Source organism: Squalius cephalus, assembly GCF_949319135.1.
Source record: "Squalius cephalus genome assembly, chromosome: 20".
Classification (NCBI taxonomy): Eukaryota; Metazoa; Chordata; class Actinopteri; order Cypriniformes; family Leuciscidae; genus Squalius; species Squalius cephalus.
Genome location: NC_137141.1, coordinates 22,348,367 through 22,366,516, shown reverse-complemented (window position 1 = coordinate 22,366,516; position 18,150 = coordinate 22,348,367). Strand labels below are relative to the sequence as shown.

At 37.3% G+C, this 18,150-nt stretch overlaps 1 protein-coding gene across 1 annotated transcript; it reads left to right on the top strand.

The window, feature by feature from the left end:
* ythdf2 (YTH N6-methyladenosine RNA binding protein F2) lies at positions 1–17,592 on the top strand. Its single transcript, XM_079853490.1, has 6 exons — positions 1–175; positions 340–364; positions 3,485–3,564; positions 5,291–6,913; positions 12,478–12,540; positions 16,595–17,592. Exons 1-6 carry the CDS (start codon positions 149–151, stop codon positions 16,616–16,618), a joined length of 1,842 nt encoding a protein of 613 aa, XP_079709616.1. The 5' UTR covers positions 1–148; the 3' UTR covers positions 16,619–17,592.
* Positions 17,593–18,150: the final 558 nt, after the last annotated feature.

The following is an 18,150-nucleotide window of genomic DNA, read 5'->3' as shown; positions in this document are numbered from 1 at the left end:
GCCATTGTGTGTCTGATCTGCAGCTGTAGCGAGAGAGAGAGCGAGCGAGAGAGACGGGCGCAAAGACTCTAAAAACACACGCATTTCCCGTTGACTTTAACCCGCAAACAAACGCGCAGTATAACACACAGGCTCCGGGGAGAGAGAAATGTCAGCCAGCAGCCTTCTGGAGCAGGTAAACAGAGGCACTTTGTGAACATTGAGCAGAAGTGGCGTCGAGGCGGGTTTTTTTCTCTCTCGCAGCGCGAGTTCAGGCCTGAGCTTCATATAAACCTTCATTTATTCTCCCTCTTTCCTCTCAAAACTCACTCCTTCATGAATCACCTGGACCCAATCCAGAGACCGAAAGGCCAAGCAAACAAAGGTAGGTGAAGTGCTGGCATTCCGTTTTTGCGCTGTAAAAAGAGTCTCGTGTTGGTGCTGCTGTTAGCAGGCCGTGTGTTCATACCAACTCCGCTATTAAATCAAGCGGCTAAACCTGCTTAAAACAATCGCACGTGGGATTAGAAGAGAAGTAGGTCTTATAGTAGAGGATCTGGTTGGTTTTAGTCTCACGGAACTGACAAGAGCTTGTGTTTAGAGCCCACGCTAGTTAGCCGCCTAGCACAGGCGAATGTGAGTGAGGCCGAGTGCAGCTGAACGCGTGACACACACACTCAAGCACCTGAACACCCACATACACTGCTTGAACACAGTTTTTAGGTGTTTACTTCAAATGTGGTGGTGTAAGTGTCCCACATACTCTTAGATCAGCATCTGACAGTGGCTAAGTGGCGGGGGTTTAAACATGCTGCCGGGAGGAACCTGTTAAGGGGATTTTCAGCACCACACGAAGTGTATCAACCTTTCACAATCCAGTTAACTTACGTGTTGAATTAGAGCACATGACCACGTGGATATGATGTGAGAGCTTTTAATCCTTTATTTTAGTCCATTTTCAATGTAAAAAGTGTTGAGGATTTTTTAGCATACAGTATTAGAAAAAAGTAGACTCTGCCAACAGACACATTGTCAAAAGATGAGGAAATACCTAAACATAGCCAGAATGATCTTAATAAAGTATATACTGAATAAGTTAAATGCTCTAGACATAAAGTAAAGTGCTATACATTTTCAGCAAGATGTAAATGACAATTAAGACTACTACACTGTTATCAGGACTGCACCGATATGAATATTTTGGCTGATACCGATAACCAATATATTGACCGATAGATCTAAATCCAAATTTTTATTTCATTTGAGAACCTGATTACAAAAACAAGTCGCACCATTAAAAGCCATGTCCCAAGCACACAATTATAATGTTATCATTATCATTTTATGTAGCCTATATGACACTTGCGCTGCACATGTTACACTTAACTGTTTTTTCCTTTTTGAAGTGATTCCAATCATATTTCAAGCAATTAAAAAAACATCATGACGAACAGTGTATCTGAAGAGTCTCAGCTGAAGGAAATTATATCTTATTTATCTGCTTTAATATATTGGCAAAATTTTCTTATCAGGATGATAACAATAGCATTAAAAATGAACACATATCGCCAATACCGATATGGTGGCCGATATATCGTGCATCCCTAACTGTTATACAGACATAATAAACTAGTATAAAGATTAGATCGCTGGCCGGTTTCTGATGTTGAAATATACATTTGGCCTTGATAAATAATCACCTGCATTTGATCTTTCTGACAGTATAGTAAAATGAAGTTTTCTGATATTTGCATTTGATGAGGATCTGTCTTTGATTTGTGTCTCTAGCTGTAAAGAGATATTATCAGATTGTCCTTTTTGTTACAAATCAGGTAATACTTTTTTATTCTAGCTATTTCTTTTGAGTTTGACAGTTAGTGTGATGAATCCACATGTTGAGTTCAGCAGCAGCTGCATTGATCTGGTGGTGCATTCAACTTTTATATATTAACGCCACCTCAAAGTCGTAATTGAGTGGGCATAATCTGAGAGTTGGGCAGGGGGAAAACCTAGACAATGGATGTAGCTGATGGTAAATCTGCTGAAATGTATGTTTTATTTTTGTGCATTTAGAATAAAACTAGCTAAGTTCCCTGTACAAAATACAAAATGATTGTACATTATTTTAGTATGTGTGTATATATATATATATATATATGTATGTATAGGTATACGTATACAGGTGCTGGTCATAAAATTAGAATATCATCAAAAAGTTGATTTATTTCAAGAATTCAACTTAACAGGTGAAACTAATATATTATATAGACTCATTACATGCAAAGTGAGATATTTCAAGCCTTTATTTGTTAAAATTGATGATTATGGCTTACAGCTTATGTAACCCTCAAAATCCCAGAAAATTAGAATATTACATGAAATCACACAGTAATTACACAGTGATACCATGGTCATTGAACCAGGTTTTGGTTCTTTTGGCAGTGTGGGCAGGTGCAAATCCTGCTGGGAAATGAAGGAAGCATGAAGTGCTCTGGAAATGTCCTGGTAGACGGCTGAGTTGACTCTGGATTTAATAAAGCACAGTGGCCCAAAGTCCTCTTTTCGGATGAGAGCAAATTTTGCATCTCATTTGGAAACCAAGGTCCCAGAGTCTGGAGGAAGAATGGAGAGGCACACAATCCAAGATGCTTGAAGTCCAGTGTGAAGTTTCCACAGTCTGTGTTGGTTTGGGGAGCCATGTCATCGGCTGGTGTTGGTCCACTGTGCTGTCCACTCAACGCAGCCGTCTACCAGGACACTTCCAGAGCACTTCATGCTTCCTTCAGCAGACAAGCTTTATGGAGATGCTGACTTCATTTTCCAGCAGGATTTGCACCTGCCCACACTGCCAAAAGAACCAAAACCTGGTTCAATGACCATGGTATCACTGTGTAATTACTGTGTGATTTCATGTAATATTCTAATTTTCTGGGATTTTGATTTCGTGGGTTTCATAAGCTGTAAGCCATAATCATCAAAATTACAACAAATAAAGGCTTGAAATATCTCACTTTGCATGTAATGAGTCAATAATAATAATATATTAGTTTCACCTGTTAAGTTGAATTCTTGAAATAAATCAACTTTTTGATGATATTCTAATTTTATGACCAGCACACACATATATATATATATATATATATATATATAGAATATATATATATAGAATATAAACAAAAAATGCAAAACCACACCTGATGTGCATTGTATATCATCATTTTGTACAAGTAATGTTAGAAAGGCTAGTTTTTTTGGTAGAAAAGGTACTTTGTCATTTCGCTCTGACCAAAGTGATTTGAATGCACCTGATTTTGTAATTGACTTCCCAACTTGTAAATACAAACTGTATTTACTGTATTAATTTTGTTCCTTGAAGCGCACAAGTTCCAAGATAAAACTTCCTTGCTCTCCTTGTTTTGGCTTACACTTGTGTCCTTTTCATTAGGCTCCTGTAAAAAAGAAAATTTGTGGATGCTCTTAACTTTCTGTATCTTTTGCTTTCCAGTGCAAAACGGAGCTGTTACCCAAAAGGATACTTTGAACGATGATGAGTTCGAGCCTTACCTGAACGCTCAGCCCAGACAGGTAGGTCTTGTTTCAGAGCTAAACAAAAGAACCCATAGTGACAAAGAGCAGGGCTATTGTTTTTGCTGCCTATTCTCTTGAGGATTCGTTATGGCCTGTAATTGCATCCTGGTCTCTGTGCTTTGTTTTTTTTATTGGGGTGTCACCATGGCACTCTACACTACGGCCAAAGACTGTACGAGTGTTGGTTAAAGAGGTGTGTGGACAAGTCATACATCTTATTATTTACATAGGCAGATATTTAGTTTGCAGCTTAAATCTTAGTGCACATTGACGAGTCATAGGAAATTGTGCAAAATGCAGTACAGCTGTTTACCATGAAGTGATGAAAGGTGATTAAGGAATGAAATAATTATCAAGTATTATGTTAGTTCCTGTCCAGAGGTTCCAGACATTCTATAATAGAATTACTTTCAAATGAAAAATTCCCCAATTTATCAATCCTTGCACTAATGTATGCTGAAATAGTGGGTTTTCTGGCAATGGATGTCTTCTCAGAAAAATGGGACACAAATGAATAAAGGGTCTAGTATTCTCTGTCAAAGGAATGCTGGGATCTTTTGTAGGGAATCTGTGCCACTGTTGCTCTAACAAAGCTGATTGCTGGTGTTGAAAATATGAGCAGACTGTGTGCCTGGAGGGGGTCTCGGTCCTTGACCAGTCCTAAATGATATTCTCAAAGCTCAAAATTTTCAGGGAGATGCTGTAGTACAGATGTTAGTACAGTTTATGTTATGGTTAGCAGAGCTCAACGATAAAGATGGCCTGATGACCCAAGGGCCCTTTTTTTATCATTCATTTTTTTGTCAGCTAGGTACATTTTATGTAGCCTTGTACCAGATTATTTTTTGTTGATATTGCAAGAATTAAATGATAGTAGTGTATATGCAAATCAGTTTGGGGATGTAAGAATTAAAAATAATTTGAAGTTTCTTGTGCTTGCTAAGTCTGCATTTATGATTTTAAAAATACAGAAAACATTAAAATTGTGAAAAATGATGACAATTAAAAACTTTATTTTATATATATTTTAAAATGTTATTTATTCATGTGATGGCAAAGCTGAATTTTCAGTATCATTACTCCAGTCATAAATATCCTGATTTGGTGCTCAAAAAAGCATTTCTTATCAATGTTGAAAAGTTGTTCTGTTAAATTTTGTGGAAAAGAACAGCATTTATTTGAAATTGTGTATCTATAAATGTCTTTACTGTCACTTTAGATCAATTGAATGAATCTGATAAATAAATGTTAATTTTTTTTTTTTTTTTTTATCGAACTGACCCCAAAATTAAAGTGTATATGTGAAACGATTGAAAAAGTTTAGACATCTGTAATTAAGTGTAAATTTATACATTTTAAGTTCTGTTTAGTGAAATTGACGAGGCAAGTAGTAATCAGTACTACTGGCCTGACTGTACAAGCAGAATAAATTCTTATTTAACCCCTTGTTAGCTTCCCTTCCTTAATTTATTTTTATTAAGCTTAACTTTTTCAAACCAACTGTAATGTTAAGGGAAAGGGAAGAATATTTGGATAACAATGACTTTAATGGACTGTACTGATAATTGAAATGGTAGAAAATTTATCCTTTGCTTCTTTCACCCTAATGTCACTTGTTAATGTTTTGACTCCCCACTGCTTTTATATCATACTTGTTTGTATTTTCAAACTGTGCATCTGATATTGATCAATATGAAGCTCATATATTTTCTTTGTTTTACAGAGCAATGCCTATACGGCCATGTCCGACTCCTACATGCCAAGTTACTACAGCCCCTCAATAGGCTTCACCTATTCTCTGAATGAAGCGGCATGGTCTACAGGTGGTGATCCCCCGATGCCTTACCTGGCCTCTTATGGACAGCTTAGCAATGGGGAGCACCACTTTCTCCCAGATGCCATGTTTGGCCAGTCTGGGGCACTGGGGAGCAACCCTTTCCTGGGACAGCATGGCTTCAACTTCTTCCCCAGTGGGATTGACTTCCCTGCCTGGGGGAACAGCAGCTCTCAGGGACAGTCCACACAGAGCTCAGGTTACAGCAGCAGTTACGCCTATGCTCCTAGCACACTAGGAGGCGCAATGATCGACGGACAGTCTCCCTTTGCAGCGAATGAGCCGCTCAACAAGGCTGTGGGAATGAATAGCTTGGATCAGGGCATGGCGGGGCTTAAAATTGGGGCTGGGGACATGGCACCCAAAGTTGTTGGTTCTGGACTTCCTGGAGGGCCACTGAGTCAGGTGTCTGCAGCTCCCACCATGCCACCCGCCTCCATGGCTCCTGCAAAAGCTGCATCTTGGGCGGACATTGCCAGCAAGCCTGCCAAACCACAGCCTAAGCTGAAAACCAAGGGGGGACTTGGCGGGACAAATCTACCGCCACCTCCAATCAAACATAACATGGATATTGGGACTTGGGACAACAAGGGGACTATGCCTAAACCAGCAGCCCCACAACAGACTTCCCTGCCCACTAATGGACAGCCGCCCAATCAATCGTCTCCTCAACCGGGTGCTACTGCTGGCGGGGTGCCACAGCTGCCCCTCAGCAATGGACAGCTAGGGCCTCCTACTGGTCAACTCGGTCAGCACCCTCTTCCTCCAGGTGGCCAGCCGGGTGCTGTCCCACCTCCACTATCCCAGGGCCCTCCCGCTCCCCAACCCTCCCAGCCAACCCGCTGGGTGCCTCCGCGTAACCGTGCTAATGGCTTTGGGGACGCAGCAGGCGGACCTGGCCAATCCCCTCCAAATTCAGGAATGGGTGGCGTTGCTGTGCCAGCAGAGCCCCACCCAGTTCTGGAGAAACTGCGCATGGTGAACAACTACAATCCCAAGGACTTTGACTGGAACCCTAAGCACGGTCGTGTCTTCATCATCAAGAGCTACTCTGAGGACGACATCCATCGCTCCATTAAGTACAATATCTGGTGCAGCACAGAACACGGGAATAAGCGCCTGGATGCTGCGTACCGTTCGCTGGCCAACAAAGGGCCTCTCTACCTGCTCTTCAGCGTGAACGGCAGCGGGCACTTCTGTGGCGTGGCTGAGATGCGATCGCCCGTGGACTACAACACTTGTGCAGGTGTGTGGTCGCAGGACAAGTGGAAGGGCCGTTTCGATGTGCGTTGGATCTTTGTGAAGGACGTTCCCAACAGTCAACTGAGGCACATTCGTCTGGAAAACAATGAGAATAAGCCGGTGACCAACTCCCGTGACACACAGGAGGTTCCGCTGGACAAGGCGCGTCAAGTGTTGAAGATCATCGCAAGTTACAAGCACACCACCTCCATTTTTGACGACTTCTCACACTACGAGAAACGTCAGGAAGAGGAGGAAAGTGTGAAAAAGGTAACCTGCCATGGCCTTGCTCCATCAGGAATATAAAGCTGATTCTTTTTTTTTATCCAGTTCTTCACAAAGTTCTTTTGCTGATGTCGATTTCAAAATATTAAATGTCAATTTTGTCCTTTTTGATATTTTCCATCTAAAATCATACCTTTATGCTCTTAGAAATGGAGTTGTTTCTTTTATCCAGTTCAGAAGGAGATTAAGAGTTTCCTCTGTCACATACCCATTTACATAAGATAAACACTTTTAATGTCTTGAAAATGCAACCTCAAATGTGGCATGTTGCTACAGGTAATTGAAATGCAGATTTGTGGTTTGATGCACAAATAACTAAACAACAAAGAGCTAGATTATAAGTAGAGGTCGACTTCATCGGTTTTGCCGATATATCGGTACCAATAGTTGATTGGTGGAACTATCGTTATCGGCAAAAATCCACACCGATATTTTTTTCCGGGTTGCGTCCGTTGCTGGAACGTCTGAGAAGAGTTTGCGGTCATTACACAGAACGAGAGCACTGAGAAGAGACTGCTGGCATTATACAGAGTGAGAGCGGCCTCTAGAGGCAAAATAAAACCTATCACTGGCTGAGCTGTTTACGTTAACGTGAGGCTGCGCGGAGAGCACATGCTTCACGGAGAGCGCTGACACTTCAGATGCGCATTTAAAACATCGACTTCAAAACAGTATGAATACAGAACACTACAGTCCATATTGCCATATTATAAAGTAATTAATTTGTTGACTAGATGCTGCATTAGCAGAGAAAGAACAGCAGTATGTTCGCCGTCGAGGCTGAGAGGACTAACATTAGTAGTGGCTACCTCAAGCCATTAAAGCAATGTGACAAAAACACGCAAACCTGACCCAAAAGTTTTGTTGCAATTGTTACCATCTGTTTGCATTAATTTATATCCAGCTGGTCACTTATATGCATTCATTAACTGCCGACAGAAACATAAACAAATCAGAAACGCGTTCGATTTCAGTTCTTTTTGTATCACTACAATACATACTGTTATTTGGATTAGATCATCAAGTGTTCTAAAATAGAAGCAAATAAAGTGAGAGACTATACATTTAATATAGGCCTAGATTTATGTGATTTTAATGCTCTGGCCTTTGTAGATATTTAAAGATGGTCATCTTTAAGCATGACTCTTTATATTTATATGGAATGGTAACACTTTACAATAAGATTCCATTTTTAGCATTAACTAAGGTTAATAAATGTTGCAGTATCATTTATTGTTAGTTTGTTAATTTCAACACTTAGTAACACATTTAAAATTGTTTTAATTTTTATTTTCTGTTATTACCTTTATGTACTATGATCTAACATGAATGATCAAGGTACAATTGTATTGCTCAAATATTAATACATGCAGTAAAAAACGTATATTGCATAATGCATATAGTTCATGAAAGCTAGCTAATACATCCTTGTTAACAAATGGGACTTACAAAGTGTTATCAATTAAATTTACATGTTTCTAGGTTATAGCTAAAGAAACACATATTTGACCTGTAATATTTTAATGTTTAAATTGTTTATGTAGAACTTCTCATTTTAATATTCCTATTTAGCACATTTCAGTTCAGCACTGTTTTACTTGGAGTGTTACGTTTGTTTAATCCAGTATCCATTTTAAAAAATATCGATTGAATAATCGGTTATCGGCATGTACAGTCAAACCTGGTTATCGGTATCAGTAAAATCCACTATCGGTCGACCTCTAATTATAAGTATACATAAAACAATTTTTTCCCTCCCCTCATTTGTAGTCAGTAAAAGGGAACAAGCTCACTGTTTGCAATGCGCAAAATATTACATTTTTATATATATATATATATATATATATATATATATATATATATATATATATATATATATATATATATATATATATATATATATATATATATATATATATATATATTGGGTTTTCATATGAATGTATCTCTAAAGGGAACTGACTGTCCAGAAAAGTCTTGATAGCATTTTCTTTTCCTCTTACCTCACATAATGCCTGTTTATAAGTGGTAACCAAGGAAATGCTATATTGCTACTGGTATATAAGCGCCACCTACTGTTTGAAAGTGAATTTGCATTTACAGTCTGTCTGCTGTTTTTGTTTTGTGAAGTTGTCTTATGTAGCATTATTTAACAGATCTAAAGTCGGACCTTTCTAGTTTTGAAATTAAAGGTCAGTTTGGCCTGTAATATAGCAAATAAACAACAAACAAATTTGATTAATGAAAATCGGCCTAGCCTATTTGCTTGTAAAAAGAATGAAATGATCTATGCATCACTGTTATTCCAAACCTGGATGAATTTCTGCTGAACAGTTTTGTCCATGCAATCAAAGGTTGAGGTTCAATCATTGTATGGACATAGTTTAAATATTCTGTTTTGCAGAAGATAGTCATGCAGATTTGAAATTAATTTTGGGGTGAACTGTCTCTTTTAACTCATGCTGTGGAGCTCATGCAGTTTAAATCTTTAGAATGAAATCTTTTCTTCTTTTTTTTTTATCTCAATTTTTCTCTCAGCTGAGTTTCTTGTTAGTGGGACAATGTTTACCAGATTGAATCCCTATAACCCCTTTTGTTTGACCAGAATGTTAGTATGTCAGATGACAAACTTTTGGTTAAGCCCACCTTAAAAACTCCCAACCACAGGTAGCACAGCTCTTGCAATTACTGTGCATCACTGCAAGAGAACAAAGTACTTAAACGTTTTGCTGCCCATATTTCATAACTGCATACTGCAGGTTTTTTTTTTTTTTTGCCACGATCAAAACCGTGTGAGACCATGTTTAAAATGGTACATGAAGACTAAAGTAATATATGGGTGTGATCACTTTTATTCTGTGTTTTATTGAATAATTCATTGATTTATGCTATACTTTGCTGTGCCTTTGTTTAATATAGTATATTTTTGGCTTGGTGTTAGTTTATTGTGGTGACCACTGACCAGCATGTATAGAGTTACCTGACAGCTCGTAATTGTTAAAACAAATATAAGCCCAGATATCCACTGTTCTCTTTCATATGGTGTTTACACTTATGCTTTTTCTGCCACGTGTGTGGTGCTGTTGCATCAGTAATTTTTAGAGAATTAATTTCTTTACCGAGTTTATATGCATGATGTGAATTATGGCTCTAAGATCCAGAATAGAGTTATTACAGTTCTTTTTGTATTGGTGGGCTAACATCACCAGTTTAGCTCACTGAATGTTGGTAGCAGTGCGGTTATTCTGTTTGAATAAGGTGTAATTGCTTTGTGAAGTATTGCTTACTGAAATAATAGCCTACATTATAAAGATAACACCTTCAAGTGAAATATTATGTGCAATTACATCTTTCTTTACTTTTGTCTTTTTTTCGAGAGAGATGTTAGCATTGTGGTTCCCCCTCACCTCCTTACAGTAGATAGACTTATTTGACATTGGCTTAGAAAGTGTCATTTTTAGTGTATAATGACTATCAGAATAAACCCAATGTATACTACTTTTTTTCTAGCGTATGTTAGCTTATGTATACAGTCAAACGAGTAGCCTTTTAAAGTATAGCCTACTCCATTTAATTAGCATGAGGCGGGTCTAAAGTTGTGACTATCATAACCCCCTCATACAAACTCTTGGTAATGCAGGCACCTGTTGTTGTGGCAATCTCCAGTATTTTGTTGTAGTTCTGTCTCTTAGTTTTCTACTGTGAAACAATGACCCAGTTAAGTGTTGCCACCTTGTGGAACAACTGATTAATGCAAAATAAATTAAATGCGAAGTTGCAACCTGCGCGTACTAAGTACTATTTTACAGACTCTCGCATACACGTAAAAAGCGAAGTATGCTTTGGGCTTAAAGGAGAACTCCGGTCAATTTTAACATTGAGCTCATTTTTTTGTACATTTGGAGTGCTGTCAATACAGAGAACAACGACAAAAATCGGTGTTGCCTACACCGTGTTATCCTCTTTTTAAAATTTGCACCCTGTTGACTTCAATGGGGCAAGTTTTAAACCTGCTTTTAGCCTCTTAACATCCTTGATGTGTCATTACAAGTGCACAGGTCATGTGAGTGATTCCTTCAGAGTGAACACGGTGAATCTGACTGCAGTAGATGTGCAAGATATGAATAAAAATTATGTTTATTCAGCCAGCGCACATACCTATATTTACATCCTGTTTTCGGTCGAAGTCCATAGTAATCGATTGTCGAGTTCACGCGCATTGGTTTAGTACCTATGATCATGCGCGTGAACTCGACAATCGATTACTATGGACTTCAGCCGAAAACAGGATGTAAATACAGGTATGTGCGCTGGCTGAATAAACATCATTTTTATTCATATCTTTCACATCTACTGCAGTCAGATTCACCGTGTTCACTCTGAAGGAATCACTCACATGGCTGTGCACTTGTAATGACACATCAAGGATTTTAAGAGGCTAAAAGCAGGTTTAAAACTTGCCCCATTGAAGTCAACAGGGTGCAAATTTTAAAAAGAGGATAACACGGTGTAGGCAACACCGATTTTTGTCGTTGTTCTCTGTATTGACAGCACTCCAAATGTACAAAAAAATGAGCTCAATGTTAAAATTCCCCGGAGTTCTCCACAATTTCAGCGTTTGTCCTTCTGCACTCATCACTCTCCAGTAGAGCGCCACAATCACAATCGTTAAAAGACTGCAATCTCTATTCAAATACTCTTAAGCTGCTATTTAAAATGTTTCATTTGAAAATGTTTTTTTAATCGGTTTGAATAAATGATTCAATGACGCTCTCATTCTTGTTTCATTAATGAAAGAATCAGTGTTTTTAAACAAATCTTTTGAATGAATGATTCAGTGACAAATTTGTCACTTGTTGCTACTTAGTGGCGTAACAATGTAATGATATGATTATTTAAAGTGCCACGTTACTTTCAAAAAGGTGATTGCTCTATTGTGATCGCTACCGTAGACATCAGTGTTTATAAATTAACTAAACTTTTATCCCAGTTCTTCTGTGATTTTAATATTTGTAACAGAAGTAATGATACAGCGTGTTTGAAAAGACTGAAGCAGTTTCATACCTATACGACTGCTTTCTCTGGGTCAGTGGCAGAGCAAACACAGATTTGAATGTTTCTGTGTGATTTAATAGTTGTCATTAAGGAATGAGATTGCGTGGGTGTTTGAATCGAGATTGCGGTCTTTTAACGATTAATCGTTCAACTCTATTTTGAAAGAAAAATGCCGCTTCAAATAAGTATTGCATCGATTACATCTTTACACCACTAGGTGGTGACAAGTGACTTAAAAAATGTCTCTCATTGAATCATTCATTATTTCAAGAGATTTTTTTTTATTCATTTTGTAAATTCTTGTCCAGTGATGAGAAACTGGACATTTAAATAGTTTGGTCCAAAATGGTTGATATGTTAAGGAATGGTCATTGTCAGATTAATCAGTATTAGGCCTGGTATACAAATATTGTTGTTCTCTGTAATTTGCATTTGAATAGTGTTATTTGTCATTCCAAAAGGATTTGACTAAACTCTATTTCTCTCTTGGGCAGGTGGAGGTTCAGGGGAGTGACCCGTACTCCAGTAACTCCAGTCGGAGCCACTACAGAATGCAGGTGATGCATCTTGCAGATTCGCCACTCATTCATACTGTCCTCTATCTGTCAGCATGCTTGTAAATTAGAGTTTATGTGAGCTTGTAAGTAATAGATTTAATCTGTTAGTTTTGGCAGCAGGCCCTGCCATTAGACATGTTTGTCAACTTGAATGTGCTTAAACTAGTCTCTTTGGGTGTCAGTTTGTTAGTAAAAATATGCTCTGATAACATTGTTAAATGGTATCATAACTTTTTTTTTTTTTTCAGCAATGATGCTTTAAATTGATTAATTTACAGTAAAGACATTTATAATGTTACAAAATTATTTTAGATAAATGCTGTTCTTTTTTTAACTTTCTATTCAAAGAATCCTAAAAAAAATGATCACTGTTTCCACAAAAAATATTAAGTAACGCAGCTATTGTCAACATTGATGTTGATAATGATAATAATAATAATAAAAATAATAATAAAATGTTTTTTTGTGGCAATAGCAAACAATACATTGTATGGGTCAAAATGATCGATTTTTCTTTTATGCCAAAAATCATTAGGATATAGTAAAGATCATGTTCCATGAAGATATTTTGTAAATTTCCTACCGTAAATATATAAAACATTTATTTTTGTGAGTGAATGCAGCACAATCGCGAACATAAATGGACAACTTTAAAGGCGATTTTTCTCAATGTTTTTATTCTTTTATTTTTTTTATTTATGTTTTGCACCTTCAGATTCCAGATTTTCAAATAGTTGTATCTCGGCCAAATATTGTCCTATCCTAACAAAAACCATACATCAATGGAAAGCTTATTTATTCAGCCATGAGATTTATACATCTCAATTTGGTTTTGTGGTCCAGGGTCACATATTAGAATGATTTCTGAAGGATCCTGTGACACTGAAGACTGGAGTAATGATGTTGAAAATTCAGCTTTGCCATGACATGAATTTGAATGAATTTTTTTTACAGTATTTTTGATTAAATAAATGCAGCATTGATGAGCATAAAACAGCATTCAAAAAAAAAAAAAAAAAATTACCGATCCGAACTTTTCTAGTGTACTTTAAATTATAAATTTTACTTGCATATCTATTTTTAGACTTTTTGATGTCATTTTTCTAATGGTAGGGCTGTTTTAATTAAAAATATTAATTTCTCGATTCACATTTTGAAGAACTAATATTGATTCTTGAATCCCTAGAATCAATCTTTTAGTCTATCCTATTTTCAGTTGATGAATGAATGAATGAAGCTTTGTAGCGTACCTACCATCCAGCAATCGCAATGAGTTTTGTGCTTTGTTACTTCTGATATCAAACGGTCTCAGCTTTTTAAAATCTTTTAAAGTCCCCCTGTAGTCAATTTTATCCCTTAAAACTCATCTTTGATCACCAAAATGACACATTTAAAAAAAAATTCCTTGGAAAAAAAAATTCTTCATGCCTTAAAACCCATGTTGCAGGTTAGAGTACCCAGTAAGCCAATGTATAGAAAAATAATGTAGGAACTAGATTTAAATATAAACATATACTTCTAAAACGCTATTTAGGCTTCTGGAGTCGTTTTTGTGAAAATTTTACTTCTGCATTTGAAAACCGCCGAACCGGGAGTGACGTAACATGAGGGAGAGCGGTCAAAGTAAACAAAAGGAAAGCAATGGATCGCAATGACAGCTCGGAAAGCTGGAGGAATTGTAGCCTAAATGTTTACTCATATATCAATTATATGAATTATATATATCATACATGATGATATCATATAATCATGAGCCTGATATGAAGCCAAGTGAGCAGGACAGGCCAGGGTTAGACAGAACAACGGTGAGTTGTGGTGTGAGGAGAACAGGGCGAGAGAACAGTGTTAGCTTATAGATGTATTCACGTTAGCTGACGATATGTATAACACTATGCTCAGATCACAATACTGTACAGATTATTATCATCATGTATCAGGCAATAGCAAAGCTATTATTTAGACCCTTACCTGCATGTGTTGTGTGTGTCAGCCATTAGGAGACAGTTTCCAGAGGAAGAGGGACTTTATAAAGGCTTTGAATTGACCCATTTGGTGACGATGAATTAAAAAAATGATCACAATCACACACTGTATATGTGTATCACAATCACAAATACAACTGTCTTACTGTATAAAAACTTTATATGTAGAAACAGCCAACACAAACATTAAAGTCGGTTTGTACAGATTGAAAATGAATTATAGAACATAATATATTATATTTATAATAATAATAATAGTAAGTGTCGGCTGCAGACTAATAACAAACACATAAATGCATTACATTACAAGTTTATGTAGGATATGTTAATGAATTAAATTAAGACAAGGCACATTTTGTAAAACAGATCTCTGACGGATCCGTGAGCATCATGTTTCCCGCTGGCGGCCGAACCACATGCTGACGGCGGACCGTCACCGGGCGACCCGATGAATGAGCAGGGACAGTGTGCACATATCGCCGGGATTATAATCATCCGGTCTATAGTGAACGCTACACACTACCGCGTTTTTCAAAGCAGAAGCAGAAGTGAAGTCCCGTCTCTTACCCTGCACAAAACGCACACAGGCACGGAAGATCGCACCGTTTTTTTTTTCTTATTCGGAAACCTGTGGACTCGATGTCCTGACAGGCCGTAATTCACAATCATTTACCACGACGATGATTAATTGAAATACAATTAGCACCGAAAACACACTGAATCATGACCGCTCCAACTGAATACCAACCTACTCCGCACTGAGCGAACGCAGAGCCGGCGAACGACTCCCTCATGTGACGTCATATGACGCGATGGTAAAAAAAAGCGGTTTTTCAACACGGTCAAGGAAACTGTCACGTTTTCTAGTAAATTTGTGCCCTTATGTCTTGCAAAACAATTTTTAATCCTACATTTACTTTTCATATGGTATTTTCATACATGGTTATATTAATTTTGAAAAAAGAAAAAAACCTACAACATGGGCTTTAAAATAGCTTAAATGTAACTACACCTTTGCCTCATTTAGTATACGTGGTTCTATGAATATGCAAGTTAGCCCCGCCCCCACTCTCACAGCTCAGAGATCCACTCGTTGACGTGATTGGTTACAAGGTAGTTTGTGACGACAGAAACACCAGCGATTTCAAACCGCTTTTTTTTTTTTTTTTTCTTTAAGACTGTATTTGGTTCACTGTAGCTTTAAAGAGAAAATACTAAGCAATGGTGTTGACATGAATTTGCACATGGTTTTTCTTAAAGCATATTAAAAACACCACAGACATATTAACATTAAAAGCTTGATTTTCACCACAGGGGGACTTTCACTATTACAAAATTAAAAAAATATTGACCATTTTGGCGCTCTTTAATGTGGCTTGACAAACCGCTGTAGTGCCTCAGTTCAAGCAAAAAGCGCACGTGAACGGATCATCTCTTCCACTACTACTAGTTACAGCATTAAATAAACATCAGAAGGTATGTTGAAAGAGTACAATTTACCGATATCCGCATCATGTCGCGTGTAATTGCTCAATCAGTGTTTCAACCATGGAAAGGCATCAATAAAGCTGCTTGTAAACAATGTCAGGTAACTTTATTTACCTCAGAAAGCCATCCAATGTCTATAAACTGTCTATAAAAATGAACTCTAGAGGAGCATTTTGTTCAATATATGCACTGTTGCATATTGTATTTTTACCTAACCTGTTCTTCAGTATTAAATGTTTGAATAAATCGGTCATCTTTTTATAAATGTTTTTTTTTTTTTTTTTTTTTTTTTTTAATGACTAGAATTATATTAACTTTATTATTATAAAAACTTCCTTGTGTGTAATTTAAAGCATTGAGTTCTCTTTTTTTTTTTTTTTTTTTTTTCTGGAGGAAATATGCCATGTACTTTACCTGATAGGCCCCATTTAATCTATATCGAATTGAATAGCAAGCTTGAGAATCAAAATTGTATTGTGACATTTCTGCCCAGCCCTATAAGAGTTCAAATGTAATTTTTATAGAATTTGCTGTCAGTGACCTCTTAGCATCCATTGTTCACAGTTGTTTATTTTCTCTTCCAGGATCGTCAAGGACGTGTGAAGTAACAGACACCGCTTTGGGCAAAAGACTGACAGGCCCTATTTTCTCTCCCCAATCTTACAACCAGATATTTTCAGAAATTATTTTGGGGAAGATTTAACCAAGGATTCAAAAAGAGGAAAAAAAGAAACTCAATGAAGACTCTGATTTCTGTTGACCTAAAAGACTTACTTTGAACTTGTAGTAAAAGAAAATGACACGATTATTCATAGGACTACAACTTAATTCTATAGGATTCTAATAGTGAACCCAGTACTTCCCACTTTTTTTGGTCCCATTTTTGTTCTGCTGCCTCTTTTCTCCCCCAAAAAATGTTTTCATTGTTTTTACAATCCAAGCACATGGCTTTGCTTCTCTCTTACAATCTTGAGGGTTTTCTTTTTTCTTTTTCTTCTTTTTTTTTTTAAACAAACGGAGTTCTAGTGTTCTATTATGTCATTTCTCTGTTAACTCCTTCTCGTTATCGGAGCTGAAACCATCCAATCAGGACGTGCAATGATCGTCGCCTTCTCAGTGGATGTTCCATTGTTGGTTAATTGGCCACTAGTCCAGTACAAGTCTCATTACCTTCTGAGGAAAAAAAAGTTTACCAAGATTATAAAATGGAAAAGTGTAATTAAAAAAAAAAAGTCTAATGAATGTTCAGGAATGTCCTGTTTTTTTTTTTTTTGGTTTTTTTTTTGTGATAGAGGGTGTTTGGCAGGGGACGGTAAATGGACTAGCCAATTTGTTGAGTTAAGGCTTTTGCTCATTGGATCAGTTTTATAGTGTACAAAAGGGGGCCGTGTTTGAGAGTTGTCACCTTATTTTCCATTTACTCCTTTTCTTCTGCAAGTTAAAGAAAAATTTGTTGCTATGGGCTGCTCTCCTCCCATCCTTTTTTTTTTTTTCTCGTCTTTCTCTTCAGTTTCTTAAGTCTGCATTGAGGTGGGCCTTGCACCCTCTCTTTCTCATAATCAGTTCATTAAAAAAATAAATGTGGTATACTCGGCAGAACTTGTGTGTTGCATTTTCCCCTTGTTTGACTAAATACATCATCATGCACTAACCTATGTCCCAAACAGCCTGGTCCGCCCTCCACCCAGCACCCACACTCCTCTCCTACACTAGCTGCCTGCGCACTTCACCCCTTCTTCTACTTTGTTCGTGTCAGTGGAACTGCTGGCATTTAGCAGTGTCAGAATAAAGATGCTGCACAAAACTTCAAGTGTGTTTACTTTCTGAAGAATTGAATTGATAGTATGATCATAATTTGGTGTAATGCTACCTTGTAATGGCACACTGTATCCATGGCCATCTGCTTGGTCAAGTCACAAACACAATGTGTTTCTTTTCAGGAAGCAATGGCGAACCTTGAGTGTTTGCCACCTTAATAATGAATCAATAGTTGCGTTAAGTATTGTGAACATACTTTTTAACTTTACATTTAAATTAATTCACCAATAACCCCTTAACTTGGTGGTTGAGTCAGGTCTCAAAGAAGAAAATGCTTGATTTGCAATTAAAAGGCTTTGGAGATGAGGTTTCTCACAAGAGC